The 20014-nt window shown below is 38.0% G+C and overlaps 2 protein-coding genes across 2 annotated transcripts; both read left to right on the top strand.

Annotated features, from left to right (window-relative positions):
* Positions 1-4680: 4680 nt before the first annotated feature.
* On the top strand, positions 4681-9692 carry LOC126655669 (uncharacterized membrane protein At3g27390). The gene is made up of 9 exons (XM_050349917.2): positions 4681-5136; positions 5251-5359; positions 5769-5964; positions 6071-6204; positions 6638-6926; positions 7017-7123; positions 7319-7484; positions 8253-8701; positions 9390-9692. The coding sequence occupies exons 1-9, from the start codon at positions 5031-5033 to the stop codon at positions 9553-9555; spliced, it is 1722 nt and encodes a 573-aa protein (XP_050205874.1). The 5' UTR covers positions 4681-5030; the 3' UTR covers positions 9556-9692.
* Positions 9693-14159: 4467 nt separating this feature from the next.
* On the top strand, positions 14160-16184 carry LOC126655625 (uncharacterized). Its single transcript, XM_050349866.2, has 2 exons — positions 14160-15236; positions 15316-16184. The coding sequence occupies exons 1-2, from the start codon at positions 14742-14744 to the stop codon at positions 15808-15810; spliced, it is 990 nt and encodes a 329-aa protein (XP_050205823.2). The 5' UTR covers positions 14160-14741; the 3' UTR covers positions 15811-16184.
* Positions 16185-20014: the final 3830 nt, after the last annotated feature.

The following is a 20014-nucleotide window of genomic DNA, read 5'->3' as shown; positions in this document are numbered from 1 at the left end:
TTGTCGTGTCTTTGGCATTTATCACATTTCTTGACTAATGCTTTTGCGTCTTCTTTGATGGTTGGCCAGTAGTATCCCTGGAGTATTGTTTTTCTTGCTATGGTGACTGCTCCTTCGTGCGCGCCGCATATTCCTTCGTGGATTTCCTTTAGGATGGATTCTCCTGTCTGAGGCGAGACACACCTAGACCATGGATGAGTTAATGAGGTTCGGTAAAGAACTTCATTGTGAAAAGAGTAGTTGGCAGATTTTCTGATGGTGCGAATGGCTTCGACTTTGTCTATTGGTAACTCGCCGCAGTCTAGATATTTGATCAGTGGAGTCATCCATGAGTCGGCTTCCTCGATTGCCATGACCTCTGTTTTTCTGGTGCTTGGTGACTCGAGAATTTCCTTTAGCTGCATTTTAGTGAATAGATCTCCGAGTTCTGACGCTGATTTGGCGATGGCGTCGGCTTCGGTGTTTTCCTCTCTCGGGATTTGAATGATTTCCCATTGTCCTCCTTGTGCTTCTAGCTGTTGAAGCTGTGTTTTAACTTGACTCAGGTATTCGATCATCCCTGTTTCTTTGGCTTGATATTCTCCCTTGACTTGATTTACCACCAGCTGGGAGTCGCTATAGATCTTTAGGATTTCTGTTCTTATTTCTAATGCGAGGCCGAGGCCTGCGATTAGGGCTTCATACTCAGCTACATTGTTGCTGGCGGCGAATTGGATGTTTACTCCATATTCAATCTTGATTTTGTCGGGTCCTTTGAGGATGGCTCCTGCTCCAGCTCCTTTTTCATTTGATGCTCCATCTACGTGGAGTTCCCATACCAAGGCTGGTTTGGGTTGGCCGGTCTCGGTTGGAGTTATTTCTGCTACGAAGTCCGCCAAAGCTTGTGCTTTCAGAGTTGGGCGAGGTTCGTATCTTATGTCGTGTTCGCTGAGTTGGATGGACCAGTGGACTAATCTTCCGGAGGTTTCTGGTCGTTGGATCGCCTTTCGCAATGGTTGATTTGTCCTTACTACAACATTGTGACTTTGGAAGTAGTATCTCAGCTTTTTAGCTGTGGTTAGTACGGCAAGTGCCATTTTTTCGATCTCGGGGTATCGTGTCTCCGCGCCCTTCAGGACTCGACTAATGTAGTAGATTGGCTTCATCTCGTTATCTTCTTCCCTTACCAGCACTGTCCCGATGGTCTCGTTCGTGGTGCTGATGTATAGGTATAGTGTCTCCCCTTTCAGCGGTCTGCTTAGCAATGGTGGGGTGACGAGGAATTTCTTTATTTCTTCAAAGGCGTTCTCGCAGTCTTCATTCCATTCAAATTTTTGTGTTCCTTTGAGGGCTTTGAAGAAAGGCAAGCATCTTTTTGCTGAGCAAGACATGAATCTACCGAGTGCTGTGATTCGCCCGTTGAGTTTTTGAACTTCATTTATGCTTCTTGGTGCCTTCATGTCCATAATTGCTTTGATCTTCTCGGGGTTCGCCTCTATTCCTCTTTGAGATATCATGAATCCCAGGAATTTCCCGCCTTGTACGCCGAACGTGCATTTGTCGGGGTTCAGCTTCATTCCAAACTTATTCAGTATGCTGAATGTTTCTTCAAGATCTTTTGCATGGGTTTCTTCCTTCTCGCTCTTGATGATTAGATCGTCTACATACACCTGGACTCGCTTTCCTATCTCGTCTTTGAACATGAAATTCATAAGTCTTTGGTACGTTGCTCCAGCATTTTTCAAGCCGAAAGGCATTGCCGTGTAGCAGTAAGTTCCTCCCTCCGTGATGAATGAAGTTTTTTCTTGGTCTTGCTCCTTCATCTGGATTTGGTGGTAGCCTTGAGCTGCGTCGGCTAGGCTATACATCGCGTGTCCAGCAGTAGAGTCCACTAGTTGGTCGATATCGGGGAGAGGGTAGCTATCTTTAGGACACGCTTTGTTTAGATCGGTGTAATCCACACACATTCTATTTTTTCCGTTGGCTTTCTTTACGATAACTACGTTAGCTACCCATTCGGGGTAGTGGACTTCTCGTATGAATCCTGCTTTCTCCAGTTTTTCTACTTCTTCAGCGATTATTTTCTGTTTTTCTTCCGAGAACTTCCTTTTCTTTTGCTTCACTGGGTTCGCCGCTTCTGCTACATTTAGATCATGAGTAATGACGTGGGGGTCTATTCCGACTATTTCTGATGCGTTAGCAGCGAAGGTTTTGACGTTGTTTTTCAGCATGGCTGTGATTTCGCTTTCGATCTTTGGGTTCATGTTTGCGCCGAGATTTACTCTTTTCTCCTTGTCGAGTTGGAGTTTCTTTGTTTCGCCTTCGGGTGCTGTTTCTTTTTCTTCGATGTCGTGATTAAGGATTTCTTCTATTGCCATTGCTTCGCCTGATTCTCTTATTGCTTGTTCGTAGCACTTTTTCGCCTCGGCTCGGTTTCCTTGTATCGTGATAATTCCTTGTTTCGTTGGTATCTTCATGGTTAGCGCCTTTATGCTCGTCACGGCGGCTGAGTCGTGGAGGAAAGGTCTCCCCAGTATCGCGTTGTACGGCAGGTCGATTTCTACGACGCTAAACCGTGTAGGTAATTCCTCGCTTTTCCTTGTCCTTCCTAGCTTGACGTCGAGAGTAGTTGTTCCATTGGGCTTAATTGGCAAGCCCCCAAATCCTACCACAGGCGTGGCATTTCTCTTTAGTTCCGCTAGGTCTCCTCCTAGGCTTTCGTAGGCCTTTTTTGTTATCAGGTTTATTGCGCTTCCTTCATCGATTAGGATTCTCTCAACGTTCCAGTGTTCGATGATCATGGCCACTACCAGAGCTTCGTTGTGCTCTTCGGCTATTCTCCCGAAGTCCTCTCCGTCAAAAGTTACTGGAGGAGGAGTTGAGAGTTCTGTTGCTTTTCGTTTTCTCTGTGTCGTTTGATCTTTCAGGTTTACTCTTTCAGAAGTCATCTTCTTCAATGAGATTTGTTTTTGAGTTCAGAAAAGCTCCTTCTTTTGAAGTTTAGTTAAGCTTTTCCCACAGACGGCGCCAATTGATGGAGTCTGCCTTCTGAACCGGTGAGTGAACCTGCAAAACAGGGTAGAAGCTAACCGGACGGTGGTTGTCCGATTAACTCTCCGATGCTAAAGTCAGTTTAGAGCTTTGAGCAGCGTTTTGAGTATATCAATGTAATTGTGATTCTAGGCATACCTCGTGCTCCTTTTATAGTAGTCGAATATACCTAGTAGAGTTGTATTAGGCAGGTGAATCCTACTTTGTAGGGATTCGGCCGTATCGTAAGGATTCTCCTGATTTGTCGAGATCTACCTTAATCTGATAAGAGTCCTATTTAGGAACGTCTTCCTAAATAGTCTTATCTTCCTAAAGTAGAGCTTATCCTTCCATATGTAGTGTTTGTGTCCAAATAGGACAAGATTTCCATATTTAGTCGTTTACCCGAATTCCGGACCTGACGCGCTCTTGGCGGATCATGTGGGATTCGGTCTTTATCAGTGTGTTACCGAATCTTAGAGATTCGGTATCTCCTTCATATCTTTCCGTCTTCAGGGGGAGTCCGGTGTCGCCTGAGAGTGGATCTCCTGCAACTCGGCTCCATTATACTTACAGTAGGATTCGGTATCCATCAATTATACATTCAAACTTGAATTTGTAATAAATGAAAAATAAAAGTTGGAAATAATAAAGGGTAATGGTAATTTAAATTCAATGGTTTTCCTTGACCGTGACCTATTATAACCTAACCATTTGATATGTCACATGCTTTCCTCAACTCGACGAACCATGGAAGTTGTGTCTCTAATTTGCCAATGCTATTTCTCCATTCAATGTCGTAATTTCTACTCAACTAAAGTTTAGATTTTATACTAAAAGTTATAGCTTAAATGATATAAGCGCATAATTACAATTAGATCGTGCAATTAATTTTTCCTATAAGCTTTATTCTTTTTTAATTTTTTTTAAAAATTTAAAATTCATTATCGATGGTTTTGCCTTGCATGGAGTTAGATTCTCGATCGAACATGCAATTATAAATGAATTAGAATGCATTGACCTTTACAACAGTGAATGACATATATATTTAATACATTTTTTATTTTTTATATATTTTTAAAATTTTCAATTTTTTGCATTTTTAATTTCCAGTTTTTCCCACTCTCCTCTCTCTAATTCTCCAATTTAGATAAAAAGAAAGTTTCAGAATCAGATGAAATTGCATAGTGATTAGAAGGGGGAACCATTAGGAATTGAAGAGGCTGCCGTCCTTCATATACACCCTCATAAATAAGAGAGACAGCGCCGTAGATTTCCTGATGTTTATAAGTCAAAAAAATTAAGATCATCATTTGAATTTGGTGACATGTTTTTATTTAGAATAATTAAATTAAATCATTAAAAGACAATGAATTCATTAAATGATAAATATGTTCTAAAAAAGTCTCTTTTTAATCAATTTTTAAAGAAATTATGACTACCAAATTTAATTTCTCTCTGAGATTTATTTCTAGAAATGTATTTTTAAACAGATTTATTAGAATTTAACAAATTTTAAATAAACTTTAAAATGTTCGCACCACAATATAGTGTTAACGTGTTATTCTTTTATTAGTAACCAAAACCTCTCACTCGGTCAAACTCATTTGCTGCACAAAATTTGTCGTCAAAATTGAATTTCCCTACATACTATATTAAAATGTAACAGGAAAGTTCTTAACAAATCATTTGAACACTCATCATTTGACCAGCCAAAACTTATTTTCCACGTCTGCGCCAAAAAAATGATCGAACTGTCTGAATTCAACAATAGTTATTGCAATGATAATCATCCCTTCATTAATTTAATCTTAATCTAAAATACTTTTGATTCAAGAAACTTTGTTTATGTAATGGCACATGTCATCGGCTGCTTCTTTTAACGTCTCATCAGCCTAAAATTCTGCAAATTGTAGTCTTTTTTTTTTTCATTCATTTTATTCTGGTTTCATGGTGATGTGAGTTTTTTTGGGTGATTTTGATTTTAAATAAATTTTATTTAAAGTTGGTTTTTTGTTTCTATGGTGGTTCTGGATATGGATTCTTCAAACAATTTTGATGGTTGTTTAAGGATCTTGTACGTGGTGTTTGCCTTCTTATCAGCTTTTTTTCTTGGTCTTCTCAAAGGTACAGTATTTTTGTTATTTTTGTATGATTTATTTGATTAATTTTATTCATGTTTTAGACTTTTTTAGCCAATTTTGATGATGGTTTTTTGAATTTGGTATTAAATATTTGCAGCTTTGTTAGTGGGTCCTATTGCAGCTTCAATACTAATAGGAGGGAATGTTGGAGTAATTCTGGTTATGTTTCCTCCACATGTTGCATGGACTGTTTATACCCTTATAAAGTAAATACTTCAACAGAAACTTTTATTTTTAATTTGTTCAAGAACTAGACAGTGATCTTCACATTTTTATTGGTTATTTTATACTAATTTTACATATTCAATTTGTTATATTTTGATAAGGCAACAATCATTCTTCAAACGAAAGGTTATCCGATCAATTCAGGCTAAATTTTACTTGTGGCAGTCCGTCGGTCAAGTGGTACAGAGGAAAATTCGTCGGCCATTTACAATTGATTGGATAACCTCTCGTTGTTTGAAAAATGAATGACGAGTTATGACAATATAACGAATTAAATTTCGGTAACTTACATGTAACTAGTTGAGTAACCGCAATAATATTTAATCCGGATTTCTTGTGGTGTCCTTTGAACTAAAATGTATGGCATTATTGTTCTATGCCTATGTGCAGGACTAACAAATTCGACGCGTTACTAAAAGCTGCGATTTTGGTTGTTTTGCCTGTTTTATTTGGTGTTTGGTTGGGTTTAAGCATAGCTTGTAGTGTTCTTGTTGGCTTGGGTTATGGCTATTTTACTCCTTGGGTTTCCACTTTTGAGGCTTTTAGACATGACAGTGAATCCAAGAAGTTCTACCACTGTTTAGTGGTAAGTTTTTGTTTTATATGTGAATTGGTTTTAATTCTTGTATAGTTTAGTCCCGAATGTTTGATCTGATTTCCTTATTTTTTAACTTCTTTTTGTGAAAATTTAGGATGGAACATGGGGAACTATAGAAGGAAGCTGTACTGTAGTTACAGATTTTGCTGATATATGCTATCATTCTTATCCTATCTACCTAAAAGAGCTGCGTGGTTCGCCTGCTTCGAATGAGCATCCACCTGTTAGGTAATTGCAGTATCTTATCTTCACTAGTGATATCAATCAATCGTTGTTACATTGCGCTATAATTCCTCTCAATGTTGCACGGAAACACCGGAACAGAAGGCAATAAAACGTTATTTTTCGGGAAAAGATAGGTTATAAATATGAAGTTTTAGAGTTTTATAAGTATTTCAAGAAACAGAAACGAAACACTGAAAACATAGGACTCTAGAAATTTTCGTGATGCATTTGTAACCATATAGTGTATGTTGATCCTGGTTTAACTAGCTAGGCTGCCAAGGGTGTGAGTTTAAAACATTATAGTTATGTTTAAAAGTTGTGATTCTTTAGTATTCGAATGGATATAATTGTAGAAGATAAGACTATAATTTTCTGTTTGTTCTTATTTATTTCATTGTTTTTACTTAGAATTGATCACTTTCATGTTGTGTGATAGGTTCATTCATGTGCCTGGACTTATAATTGCTGGGGTGATTGGAGTAATAGTGGATATTCCCCTTTTTACTGCAATTGTGATAGTAAAAAGTCCATATATGTTGTTCAAAGGCTGGTTCAGACTGATGCATGATCTTATCAGCCGAGAAGGTCCGTTTCTTGAAACGGCTTGTATTCCAATTGCTGGTCTAACAATCCTTTTGTGGCCACTTATTGTTGTTGGGAGCATACTAGTGACCATTCTCTCGAGCGTTTTCATCGGGTTGTATGCTTCAGTAATCGTCTATCAGGTGAGTTCATAACTCATTTTACAGTTCTATTGCTGTTAATTAACTATTTGACATTGATTGATTTACATGTTAGTATTCTTTTGGATTCAGGAAAGATCTTTCCGACGAGGTATAGCTTATGTGATTGCGATGGTAGCGGAATTTGATGAGTATACGAATGACGGTCTCTATCTTCGGGAGGGGACCTTTCTTCCCAAGTAATATTTTTTTCTTTTCATTCACAATTATAAGGATCTTTGGTCCATATTATCTATGTTGTTCGGAAACTTATTTAGGCCTACGCTTCGTTTTCATTTTCATAAGCCCTTCTCATTTCAGCATTTTCTGTCTGTTTTTATGCTACATAGGCTATTACTGCTGCTAACTGTTGAAACCACATTTGTCACAGCCAGGCCCCGCTATCGAAGGAAAAAAGCTTCAAACTCTTCGGAGCATTCTGGGGGAGGAAGTCATGGAAAATTTGGTTCTGGTTCAACAGAACATTCAGCAAGGTTTGTGCCAAACTTGGCTCCTTCAAGATCTGTTAGGGAGGCTATACAAGAAGTGAAAATGGTTCAGGTAACTAAGTCTCTCTGCTAATGTGAACTAAGTGGTTGATTTTCTTTTTCTTGAGCTTGTTTTAGAACGTGGTTAGTTGCTCTTATATTGCAGCAATTAAGTACGCAATTATATACATTGGTTATGCAATCTTTGGCATCGACAATGCTTGAATACACTTTATTGTGCAGTATTTGGAATCGTCCACTGTCTGATATTTATGCTTGGAAGACTGCAGCAATGTTTCACAGAAACTTATCGAGTCTTACGTTTTAGCTTTTCGTTTATGTGCCCGAAGACGCTTCTGAAAACTCTAAAATTTTATAGTTATGACCTAATCTTGAAAAATCTATTGTTTCACAGTTTCTCATTTTAGCATTTTACGATTCAACGTTTTCGTTTTTGTGCAACATACCCTTTGTTTGGATTGAGTAACATGAGTCCACTATATATATATGTATAGCTCTTCCTAATATCAAATAACTAAAGTTGTGCTGCTTAAAGAGTTTTTGCATAAGCAGTGCTGATAATGACTAAAGAAGTTATAAACATTAATTCATATGCCAAACTGATGATAGAGAGGCACATTTATCAACTTGTGTGCAACTTCATTGCCAACCTACGGAAAAAATATTGTCGAGTACTACGTTTCGGTATCTTGCTTTTATTTCCAGAAACACTTTTGAAATTCTGAAACTTTATATGCATAACATATTCTTATAAAATTGTAATTTTGCAATTTTTCGTGTGAGCGTTTCTCGTTTCAGCGTTTTCATTTCCGTGCAACAGATTTGGGGAGCGATTATGAGGTCATGTGAGACAAAAGGAAAGGAACTATTGGATGCTGGTGCAATAATACCAGCTGATCTATATGAAACTCTAAAGGCCAAGAATTCTCATGAAGGAGCCATAATTGGTGTTGGATTGCCCTGTGTTTCATTGTTACATACTCTTCTCTACTCCATAAAAGCCGGTTCGGACGGATTCGTGATGGTTGAAGGTGTTGAAATCACATATCTGAATAGGCCTAATGACAAATTGTTTGACTGGTTTTTTCAACCAATGTTGGTGGTAAAAGAACAAATTAGAAGCATGAAATTGGTGGAAGGTGAAGAAAAATTCTTGCAAAAAGTAGTTCTTTTCGGAAACGATACGCAGCGGATAGAGGCTTGGAATAATGGTAGCGTAATACCTGAAGAAGCTCTCAGAGCTGCTCAAATACAGGGTATCAGTAGAAGGTATGAACTTTAGTTTTGCAATTTTTAATACTATTAAACTCATTAAAGAAGCCAATTAAGTTAATCTAGTTTAGTTTAAAAAAAATGTTAATCTAGTTTCTAAATTTAATTCATTTTCTTTCTTAGGATGTTTCTAAAAATTATTTAGTTCATGTGTTTGAAGGATTGCTGTTTGGAAAAATAGATTAAAGGATACTTTTTTGTTCAAAAACAAGTCTGGAAAAAAAAGTACTAGTAGTTTATAAAAGGTCTAATTCATATGTGTTTTTTTAAAGTTTAATTTTATTTTTGTAGTTTTAAACATATGACCTCTAAAAATTATTTTATTAATGCAGCATGCCGCATATCATTTAAATAATTTTTTGAAATTGGGTTAGAATTGCTGTTAATATTTAAAATCTGTAATTAAGATTACTGAAATTATAAAATTTATTTAGATCAGTCTAAATTCGAAAAAGAAAATGTATCTGTCAAGCCTTTATAAAAGGTGATGTTATTTTTAGAGCAACAATTGATAGTTACTGATAAAATAACATTTTTCTATTTGATTAAATTACAAATTCTTTATAACTGAAAAGAAAGAAATGAATTCAAATTTAAAGAAAGATATAAATTTATTGAAGAATTTTTTTTTTGCTATATTTCTATCAATTATCATTCTGATAAGAAATTCGGTGACACGTAACAGGATGACGGGAATGGTTCGAAGTGTATCGAAACTTCCGACATACAGAAGGAGGTTCCGACAAGTTATCAAGGCATTAATAAGTTATTCTACAGGGGAGGAGTGTGGTGGTGCAACTGTAAGGTCTAATTCCATGAGATCAGTAGCTAGCATTGATAGTATTGTATAAAGTAAATCTCAGCTTTGTTAAATTATTTTCTGATTGTATGTCTTGTAAGCTCATAGTTTGTGAATTTTTTCTAGGTTTTACCAACAAATTAATTCCTGTACAAGTAGCTTTTTCTGGTGATTAATACCTTTTCTATATGTGGTTCCATGCTAGTTTTTCTCTTTTTGGGTTAATTGACGAGTCTCGATTGATTTTGATTTTCTTAAAATAACTATATTCACCATATCCTCCATAAATAAAGCCAAGTGAAATATATATATTTCACTTGGGTTAATTGGCGAGTCTCGATTGATTTTGATTTTTTTAAAATAACTATATTCACCATATCCTCTGTAAATAAATTAATAAACCCAAGTGATATATATATATATATATATATATATATTCTAATCGTTTTAGGGTGGATTTAGTAATTTTTCTCCTACTTTTATAGCGATTCGAGTTTAATGTCTATTAGTCTCAATTGAGACGCTCTTCACTGGATCTAGCTCATCCCGTCAATTGAGATACATATAATCATGCATTTTTTTATTTTTTATGACTTAAATAATATTATATCCCCTGAATTTGTGTTTAATAGGCAATTCACACCACAATTTATTTTTTATATTTTCCTAAGATCTAATATCGATCAAATTCGTTTAATCAAATAACCGAATAGACTAAACTCGGATTATTTACATTTTGGTTTGTATATATTTTTGTCATAACTCAATTGAAAAACTATATTTCGATTTTGATTAATTCGGTTAGGTAATTTAACCGACCGGTGAACGTCTGTGGGACAATAAAACATAAAAACCAATTCGTTTGGTGGTGGAAGCAGATCCAACATATGACATGACTGCAATTAAATTAAGCTTGAAGAACAAATGACTTTGCAATTAATTCTTATATTTAGCGACGAAAATGATTTTTCCTTTTGAGTTACGATAACCATAATGGGCCATGTTCGTGGTCGATGGCGTAGCCAACAATTTGTAGTCAATTTCCAAGCTTTATCTACACGACTTGCTTCCATGTGATATGATGGAAGAAAATTGACTTCACGTTTGAATGTGGAAAATTTGGTTTGTAATTTCATATTTGATCAATATAAAAAATAAGTTATTTTATTTTTTTCATCTTTAATTAAATATAGTCGGTGATGGAATAAAATGTTAAAAACTTAAAGGAGTGAGTCGTGAAAGGAGAAAAACGGTTGATAACTGTTTAAAAAGACTAGATGAACAATTAAAAAACGGCCTAACTATTTTAAAAAAACTCTATCTTATAACATCTTTTTGTTTATATCTTGACTTAGAAAAAAATTTATATGTACCTTTTTTTTTTATTTTTCATTTTCAACTGTACCACAAAGCATTAAATTAAACTTTTTTTATTTAGAAAAAAAAATAAAATAGTCCTTCATTTTTTAACTTATATTCTAATTAGATTTTAATATTATTAATAGTGCAAAAATACCTTCTTCTTTACAAAATTAAACTTATAATAATTATTTAATTTATATTGATAATTAATAATTTTTAAATACAAAACCGTAAAAATATATAATTTTTAATAAAAAACAAAATTTCCCGACACTTCGGAGGAGCAGCAGACATGCTCTCTGCTCCTCCTCTCTCCTCCGGAAAAAATTGAAAAAAAATTATTTTTAATAAAAAAATTATCGGATTTTGGTAGCGGATTCGTAAATCGAAGAAGTACAATGGTGAGTCGGAAGTTTTTTAAATTAAAAAATTTAAAACGATTACTTTTTAGGATTCATTTGAATAGTTTTAAAGTTAAAGGATTTGTTTGTATTTTTACAAATAGAAAAAAGTATAATAATCCTTCTATTTAATTGTTTTTAATATTTACATCCTTTAATTAATTAAATTGTCAAAAAATTAAATTTTGAGGTACAGTTGAAAATGAAAAATCAAAAAAATGGTACATATGAATTTTATCCTAGATCAGGGTATAAACGAAAAAATGTTACAAGGTGGGATTTTTTTAAGTAATTAGGCCTTAAAAAAAATGAGATTTGGTTATTAAAAAATTTCTCACTTTTTTTTTTGCTTATGATCTAAATTTTTAAAATTTCCAAATAATATTAATAATAATAACAATAATACAAAATTATATTGGCGTTACTAGTACAATAATAAAAAATTGTATCAAAGATGCTAGTACACTAATAAAAATTACTAATAAATTAAACATATTTATACTTGATGAATTTTATAACTAAATGATTAATTGATATTAGTTTAATAGTGATTCAAACAATTTTTAAAAATTGGACTAAACAACAAGTTGCGTAAACAATAAAAATAAAAATAATAGTTGAACGACATGTTAGAAACTGATAAAAATATCAAACATCAAACGAAATGGAATTGAAAAAGTAAAATTTCTCTTGTTTAAATATAATTTCGTGATTCGCCATTGCCCGCGTCCAGATAAGTGGCGTGCAATTTAATTAAAATTAAATCTACTGATCCATTTTGATTAGTTTAGTTAAATATTTTCGGTTGATTCAGTTAGGTTGATTAGCTTGATTCGGTTAATTAAAAAAATAAGTTTAGATTTTTAACTAAATTAACAAAATATTTCTTTATATAATTATTAGTTTATTTTTATTGGTTTAACCCAAATAACCGACCAATTTGGTCGGTTCGATATTATATTTAAGATTTTAGCTAATTCAAGCTGGTTGGATTAAAGAAATAAAATAATTCATTTAATTCAAATTTATTAAATCGACCGGTATTTAATCTAACCGGCCATTTGCTCACTTAGACATTCTACCACCTTGCCTTTGCCTCACAACGCAGTTCATTTAAAAATGAAAGGGATTATTTTATAGTAAAGTCTTGAACTCAAATTCCATAAGTATATTAAGAATGTATAATTTATATTCCCTCCGTCCAAATAAAGTTATCTACTTTGAGAAATTTTGTTGTCCCAAAACTCTTATCCACTTTCAAAAAGTAACCAACTTTTACACTCAATTTTTCTATATTAGCCCTATTTAAAATCCACTAATGAATAAAGTAAAAATAAATTGCTAGTGGTCCCTATATTAACTAGGGGTATGATAAGAAAATTAAAGAAAAATTTATAAAATTTATAAACAACAATTGCTTTTCTTAAACTGTGTGATAAAGGTAAAATGGACAACTCTATTGGGACGGAGGGAGTATTTGTTATTTTAGTTTTTATAATTCTTGATGGAGTCTGCCTTCTGAACCGGTGAGCGAACCTGCAAAACAGGGTAGAAGCTAACCGGACGGTGGTTGTCCGATTAACTCTCCGATGCTAAAGTCAGTTTAGAGCTTTGAGCAGCGTTTTGAGTATATGAATGTAATTGTGTTTCTAGGCATACCTCGTGCTCCTTTTATAGTAGTCGAATATACCTAGTAGAGTTGTATTAGGTAGGTGAATCCTACTTTGTAGGGATTCGGCCGTATCTTAAGGATTCTCCTGATTTGTCGAGATCTACCTTAATCTGATAAGAGTCCTATTTAGGAACGTCTTCCTAAATAGTCTTATCTTCCTAAAGTAGAGCTTATCCTTCCATATGTAGTGTTTGTGTCCAAATAGGACAAGGTTTCCATATTTAGTCGTTTATCCGAATCCCGGACCTGACGCGCTCTTGGCGGATCATGTGGGATTCGGGCGGATCATGTGGGATTCGGTCTTTATTAGTGTATTACCGAATCTTAGAGATTCGGTATCTCCTTCATATCTTTCCGTCTTCAGGGGGAGTCCGATGTCGCCTGAGAGTGGATCTCCTGCAACTCGGCTCCATTATACTTACAGTAGGATTCGGTATCCATCATTAGCCCCCCCGCAAGTGAGCTGAAGTAGTTTGGCATTTATGCCTTAGTGGATTTTAGCTCTTTTGGAGCTGAGTTCTTTTATGCGGGCGAGTCGCTTTGTATTCCGGGCGAGTCGTTTCATATGTTTGTGGGAGACGTTTCTTCTTTAGTAAGATTCTGTATTGCCACGTGTTGTCCATCAGTAGAGGGTTATGACTGGATGAACGACAAGTGTCTTCGTGCGCCATTAGTATTATGGGATCTCGTCTTTTCAGTTTCTTTGGTTCAGGCTATATAATAGTTCATTTTCTTTCATTTTCTTTCTTTTCCAACCTTTGCTTTCTCTGCAACTGCTAACCTTTAATTTCTTCAAGCTTTTCGTGGGTTTCCTTCTTCTGCTGTCAAGATTCCTCGTTTTCAAGTTGCTCCTTACCTTTCTTTTGATCCTGCGTATTTGCTTGCGAGGTATTTTACCTTTTCTTTAATTTTAATTTCGAGCAAGCATCTTCATTTTTGATTTTGTTCCTTCTGTTCTTGTTCTTCGCATTGTTCTTCGTCTTGTTCTCCTTCTTTTCCCTTCTTTTGATCTTTTAGAGTTTTAATTTTTTCATCATTCCGTGTTTCCCCCCCATTTAAAAATTTTAAAATGTCAGAAGTAACTGAGGGGGCGAAGGGTGCTCGTGATGAGCTAGAATATACGCGGAGCTCCTTGTCAAGAGAGCAGATACTCGGTTATGCCGAGGATTTTAGCTTCCCCGGGTCGTATGTTATTTTGAGGCCGGCGAAATCATATCGGGCGAATCATAGCACGGATTCGCCTTCTAAGATAGTAATTTTTCACGAGCAACTTTTAGCGGGTCTTAGGTTTCCCTTAGAGTCTTTAATCGTAGAGGTCTGTCATAATTTAGGTGTTCCTTTGGGCCAACTGCATCCGAACGCGATTCGCCTTCTTTGTTCTTTTATGGAATCGTGCAGGGTTCGGATGCAGGAGCCTTCGCTTGCTCTTTTTAATTATTTTTATGTTTTCTCCCGCCGAAAGGGTGAGGAATTTATTTTTGCTGGTGGTCGACCGAATCGGTCTCTTTTTAGTCTTCCTTCTTCTTTGAAGGGCTGGACCCCTAAGTTTTTCTTGGTTCAACATTCTTCTTTCTCCTCTTTTTCGCGGAGTTTTACTTCTAGTAAGGTTTCGCTTACTAATGTACCTGATTTGGATGATGGGGAGAAGGACTTCGCCCTGTCTTTGCTGTCGGATTGTCGTTTTGACAAGCCCAAGCACAGCGTTCTTTTAGAGCAGTATTTAAGTCGCCGTGAAATACTTTTGGCGGATCTTCCTTTAGAAGGTATTTTTCTAATCTTTGTTGTTATGTTTTGTTTTGTAGGATGTCGACTTCTCTTGAACATTTGCTTGATAATTTTCATGTCGATATGACTGTAGATATGGGCGAGGTGACTAGCGGCGTTCCTAATCCCTCTACAACTGCTGTGCCGAATTCGACGCCTGATTCGGTGAATCCGGATCTTGATCCTGCTTCTGGAGATCAAGTTCCTGCTGCGACTTCCGAGTCGCCTCTGCTTCCTTCGAAGGAGTCAGGTCCTTCTCTGAAGGGGTTGCCTACCGCCGGCCAGAAGCGTCCTGCTGAGGACCAGGCTGGGGCTTCTACCAAGCGTCCCAAGAAGAAGAAATCTTCTGGGGTGTCTTTCGAGGAGGCACCTCGGTTTGCTGCTTGGGCGGACGCGCAAAATCCGCCTCGTCTCTCAAACGTCGCCATTCTTCATGCTTGCATGGAGAATATTATGATAAAAGAGGACATTGAGTCCATTGATCGCGAACATGGCGATAATTTGGCTGAGTTCGCCTGTCTCGGCGGTTTTTCGGTATGCTTCTTTCTTTTTTATATTATGATTTGTTTCTCTTTTTTCTTTTGTTTTTCTTATTTGTTGTTTTCTTTCGCAGGTGGTCCAGTCCATCGCTGTTTTGGAGCGCCGCCGAAGGGATGCGGTGGATCAATTGAAGAAACTCCAGAGAGATTCCGAATCCTGGCTCTCCGAGAAACAAAAGATGGAGGAGGAGGCTGGCGAGGCGACCGGTCTGATCCAACAGCTGAGGTCCTCCGTATCTACCAAGACTCGGGAGATTTCCGCTTTAGAGGCTCGGGTTCGAACTTTGTCCGAGGAAGTCGAGTCTCTACAATCTTCTTCAGGTGCTCTTGCTAAGGAGAGGGATGATCTGAAGAAAGAAGAGGGGCGTCTCCGCCGGCGATTGGGTGACTCTGGGAGCTTTTATTCCCAAGTCATGACTCAATACCGGTTGGCGATCGGGGCAAAGCTGCGGGAGCAGAATCCTGGCGTCGATCTTTCTGGAGTCAATCAGTTGGATCCTGCTTCTTTAGCGAAGGAGGTGAAGGCGAAGCTTGATAAGCAGAAGCAAGACGCTTTGAATAAGGCTTAGTTTTTATTTTCTCCTTTTTGTATTTTTTGCTTTTTAGTATTTGTTGCTTTCGCCTCTTTTTTTGTATTGGATCGTGGGCGGATCCTTTGTAATTTTTCTTCTGTTAATATAATGATCTTTTGACCATTGCCTTTCTTTATTTGTAGAGTTAATCTAAACTCGTTTGTTATTTTGAGAAGTTAATCTAAACTTCTGCTGGTGTAATTTATTTGTAGGTCCGAATGGATCCTTTTATTTATTTGACTCGGACGAGTCTAAATTATTTTTTAACTAAGATTCAAACGATTCTTGTTAAGTTGTATGTATTAGGTCTCGAGCGAGCCTATAAGATTTGTTTCGCCGAATCGCTTTTTATTTCAAAAATGGAAACAAGTACAAGCCTTGAATTTATTGATAATACTTTCTCAGGTGTTCTACATTCCAATATCTGGGTACCATGGACCCAGTTATTGTCTTTAGTCTATATGCGCCTTTGCCAGTAGCTTCTTCTATGATGAAGGGGCCTTCCCAATTAGCTTGCATTTTCTTTACTCCTGCGTTTCCTCTGCCAACTTCCGCGTTTCGTAAGACCAGATCGCCTCTTTGAAATTCTCTAAAATTCATTCTTTTGTTATGGTATTTTGCGGCTTGCTTCTTGTATGTAGCGGCTCGGGCTACCGCTTCGTTCCTTCTCTCTTCTAGTAGGTCTAGACATAGTCTTGTTCTAGCCTCATTGGTTTCTTCTTCTAGATAGTTTACTCTGATACTGGGTATGCCAATTTCTACTGGAATTACTGCTTCAGTGCCGTAGGCGAGCCTGAAAGGTGTTTCGCCAGTTCCTTTTCTAGGAGTTGTTCTGTATGCCCATAGAACGCTGTATAATTCTTCTACCCAGTTCTCCTTGTACTGAGAAAGTCTCTTTTTTATGCCTTGTGCTATGGTTCGGTTGGTGACTTCTGTCATTCCGTTTGTTTGGGGGTGCGCCACCGAAGTAAATTTCAAATTGATCATTAGTCCTTTGCAAAATGCCTTGAACCGCTTGCAATTGAATTGTTTGCCGTTGTCTGCTATTACAGTGTGGGGTATGCCGAATCGGCATATTACTTCGTTCTTGAAGAATTCCTCTACTTTGGCTGCGGTGATGGTTGCGACAGGTGCTACCTCTACCCATTTTGTGAAGTGCTCTATTGCGACGATTAGGAATTTCGCTTGATGTTTTCCCGTTTCGAACGGTCCAACTATGTCAATCCCCCAAGTGGCGAACGGCCATGGGCTTTCCATTGATCCTTGAGGCACTGCCGGTACACGACTGATGTTGTCGTGTCTTTGGCATTTATCACATTTCTTGACTAATGCTTTTGCGTCTTCTTTGATGGTTGGCCAGTAGTATCCCTGGAGTATTGTTTTTCTTGCTATGGTGACTGCTCCTTCGTGCGCGCCGCATATTCCTTCGTGGATTTCCTTTAGGATGGATTCTCCTGTCTGAGGCGAGACACACCTAGACCATGGATGAGTTAATGAGGTTCGGTAAAGAACTCCATTGTGAAAAGAGTAGTTGGCAGATTTTCTGATGGTGCGAATGGCTTCGACTTTGTCTATTGGTAACTCGCCGCAGTCTAGATATTTGATCAGTGGAGTCATCCAGGAGTCGGCTTCCTCGATTGCCATGACCTCTGTTTTTCTGGTGCTTGGTGACTCGAGAATTTCCTTTAGCTGCATTTTAGTGAATAGATCTCCGAGTTCTGACGCTGATTTGGCGATGGCGTCGGCTTCGGTGTTTTCCTCTCTCGGGATTTGAATGATTTCCCATTGTCCTCCTTGTGCTTCTAGCTGTTGAAGCTGTGTTTTGACTTGACTCAGGTATTCGATCATCCCTGTTTCTTTGGCTTGATATTCTCCCTTGACTTGATTTACCACCAGCTGGGAGTCGCTATAGATCTTTAGGATTTCCGTTCTTATTTCTAATGCGAGGCCGAGGCCTGCGATTAGGGCTTCATACTCAGCTACATTGTTGCTGGCGGCGAATTGGATGTTTACTCCATATTCAATCTTGATTTTGTCGGGTCCTTTGAGGATGGCTCCTGCTCCAGCTCCTTTTTCATTTGATGCTCCATCTACGTGGAGTTCCCATACCAAGGCTGGTTTGGGTTGGCCGGTCTCGGTTGGAGTTATTTCTGCTACGAAGTCCGCCAAAGCTTGTGCTTTCAGAGTTGGGCGAGGTTCGTATCTTATGTCGTGTTCGCTGAGTTGGATGGACCAGTGGACTAATCTTCCGGAGGTTTCTGGTCGTTGGATCGCCTTTCGCAATGGTTGATTTGTCCTTACTACAACATTGTGACTTTGGAAGTAGTATCTCAGCTTTTTAGCTGTGGTCAGTACGGCAAGTGCCATTTTTTCGATCTCGGGGTATCGTGTCTCCGCGCCCTTCAGGACTCGACTAATGTAGTAGATTGGCTTCATCTCGTTATCTTCTTCCCTTACCAGCACTGTCCCGATGGTCTCGTTCGTGGTGCTGATGTATAGGTATAGTGTCTCCCCTTTCAGCGGTCTGCTTAGCAATGGTGGGGTGATGAGGAATTTCTTTATTTCTTCAAAGGCGTTCTCGCAGTCTTCATTCCATTCAAATTTTTGTGTTCCTTTGAGGGCTTTGAAGAACGGCAAGCATCTTTTTGCTGAGCAAGACATGAATCTACCGAGTGCTGTGATTCGCCCGTTGAGTTTTTGAACTTCATTTATGCTTCTTGGTGCCTTCATGTCCATAATTGCTTTGATCTTCTCGGGGTTCGCCTCTATTCCTCTTTGAGATATCATGAATCCCAGGAATTTCCCGCCTTGTACGCCGAACGTGCATTTGTCGGGGTTCAGCTTCATTCCAAACTTATTCAGTATGCTGAATGTTTCTTCAAGATCTTTTGCATGGGTTTCTTCCTTCTCGCTCTTGATGATTAGATCGTCTACATACACCTGGACTCGCTTTCCTATCTCGTCTTTGAACATGAAATTCATAAGTCTTTGGTACGTTGCTCCAGCATTTTTCAAGCCGAAAGGCATTGCCGTGTAGCAGTAAGTTCCTCCCTCCGTGATGAATGAAGTTTTTTCTTGGTCTTGCTCCTTCATCTGGATTTGGTGGTAGCCTTGAGCTGCGTCGGCTAGGCTATACATCGCGTGTCCAGCAGTAGAGTCCACTAGTTGGTCGATATCGGGGAGAGGATAGCTATCTTTAGGACACGCTTTGTTTAGATCGGTGTAATCCACACACATTCTATTTTTTCCGTTGGCTTTCTTTACGATAACTACGTTAGCTACCCATTCGGGGTAGTGGACTTCTCGTATGAATCCTGCTTTCTCCAGTTTTTCTACTTCTTCAGCGATTATTTTCTGTTTTTCTTCCGAGAACTTCCTTTTCTTTTGCTTCACTGGGTTCGCCGCTTCTGCTACATTTAGATCATGAGTAATGACGTGGGGGTCTATTCCGACTATTTCTGATGCGTTAGCAGCGAAGGTTTTTACGTTGTTTTTCAGCATGGCTGTGATTTCGCTTTCGATCTTTGGGTTCATGTTTGCGCCGAGATTTACTCTTTTCTCCTTGTCGAGTTGGAGTTTCTTTGTTTCGCCTTCGGGTGCTGTTTCTTTTTCTTCGATGTCGTGATTAAGGATTTCTTCTATTGCCATTGCTTCGCCTGATTCTCTTATTGCTTGTTCGTAGCACTTTTTCGCCTCGGCTCGGTTTCCTTGTATCGTGATAATTCCTTGTTTCGTCGGTATCTTCATGGTTAGCGCCTTTATGCTCGTCACGGCGGCTGAGTCGTGGAGGAAAGGTCTCCCCAGTATCGCGTTGTACGGCAGGTCGATTTCTACGACGCTAAACCGTGTAGGTAATTCCTCGCTTTTCCTTGTCCTTCCTAGCTTGACGTCGAGAGTAGTTGTTCCATTGGGCTTAATTGGCAAGCCCCCAAATCCTACCACAGGCGTGGCATTTCTCTTTAGTTCCGCTAGGTCTCCTCCTAGGCTTTCGTAGGCCTTTTTTGTTATCAGGTTTATTGCGCTTCCTTCATCGATTAGGATTCTCTCAACGTTCCAGTGTTCGATGATCATGGCCACTACCAGAGCTTCGTTGTGCTCTTCGGCTATTCTCCCGAAGTCCTCTCCGTCAAAAGTCACTGGAGGAGGAGTTGAGAGTTCTGTTGCTTTTCGTTTTCTCTGTGTCGTTTGATCTTTCAGGTTT

The sequence above is a fragment of the Mercurialis annua genome, linkage group LG7 (assembly GCF_937616625.2).
Source record: "Mercurialis annua linkage group LG7, ddMerAnnu1.2, whole genome shotgun sequence".
In the NCBI taxonomy this organism is placed as follows: domain Eukaryota; kingdom Viridiplantae; phylum Streptophyta; class Magnoliopsida; order Malpighiales; family Euphorbiaceae; genus Mercurialis; species Mercurialis annua.
Note: the sequence above shows the minus strand (reverse complement) of the source record. Positions and strands in the feature narration are given on the sequence as shown.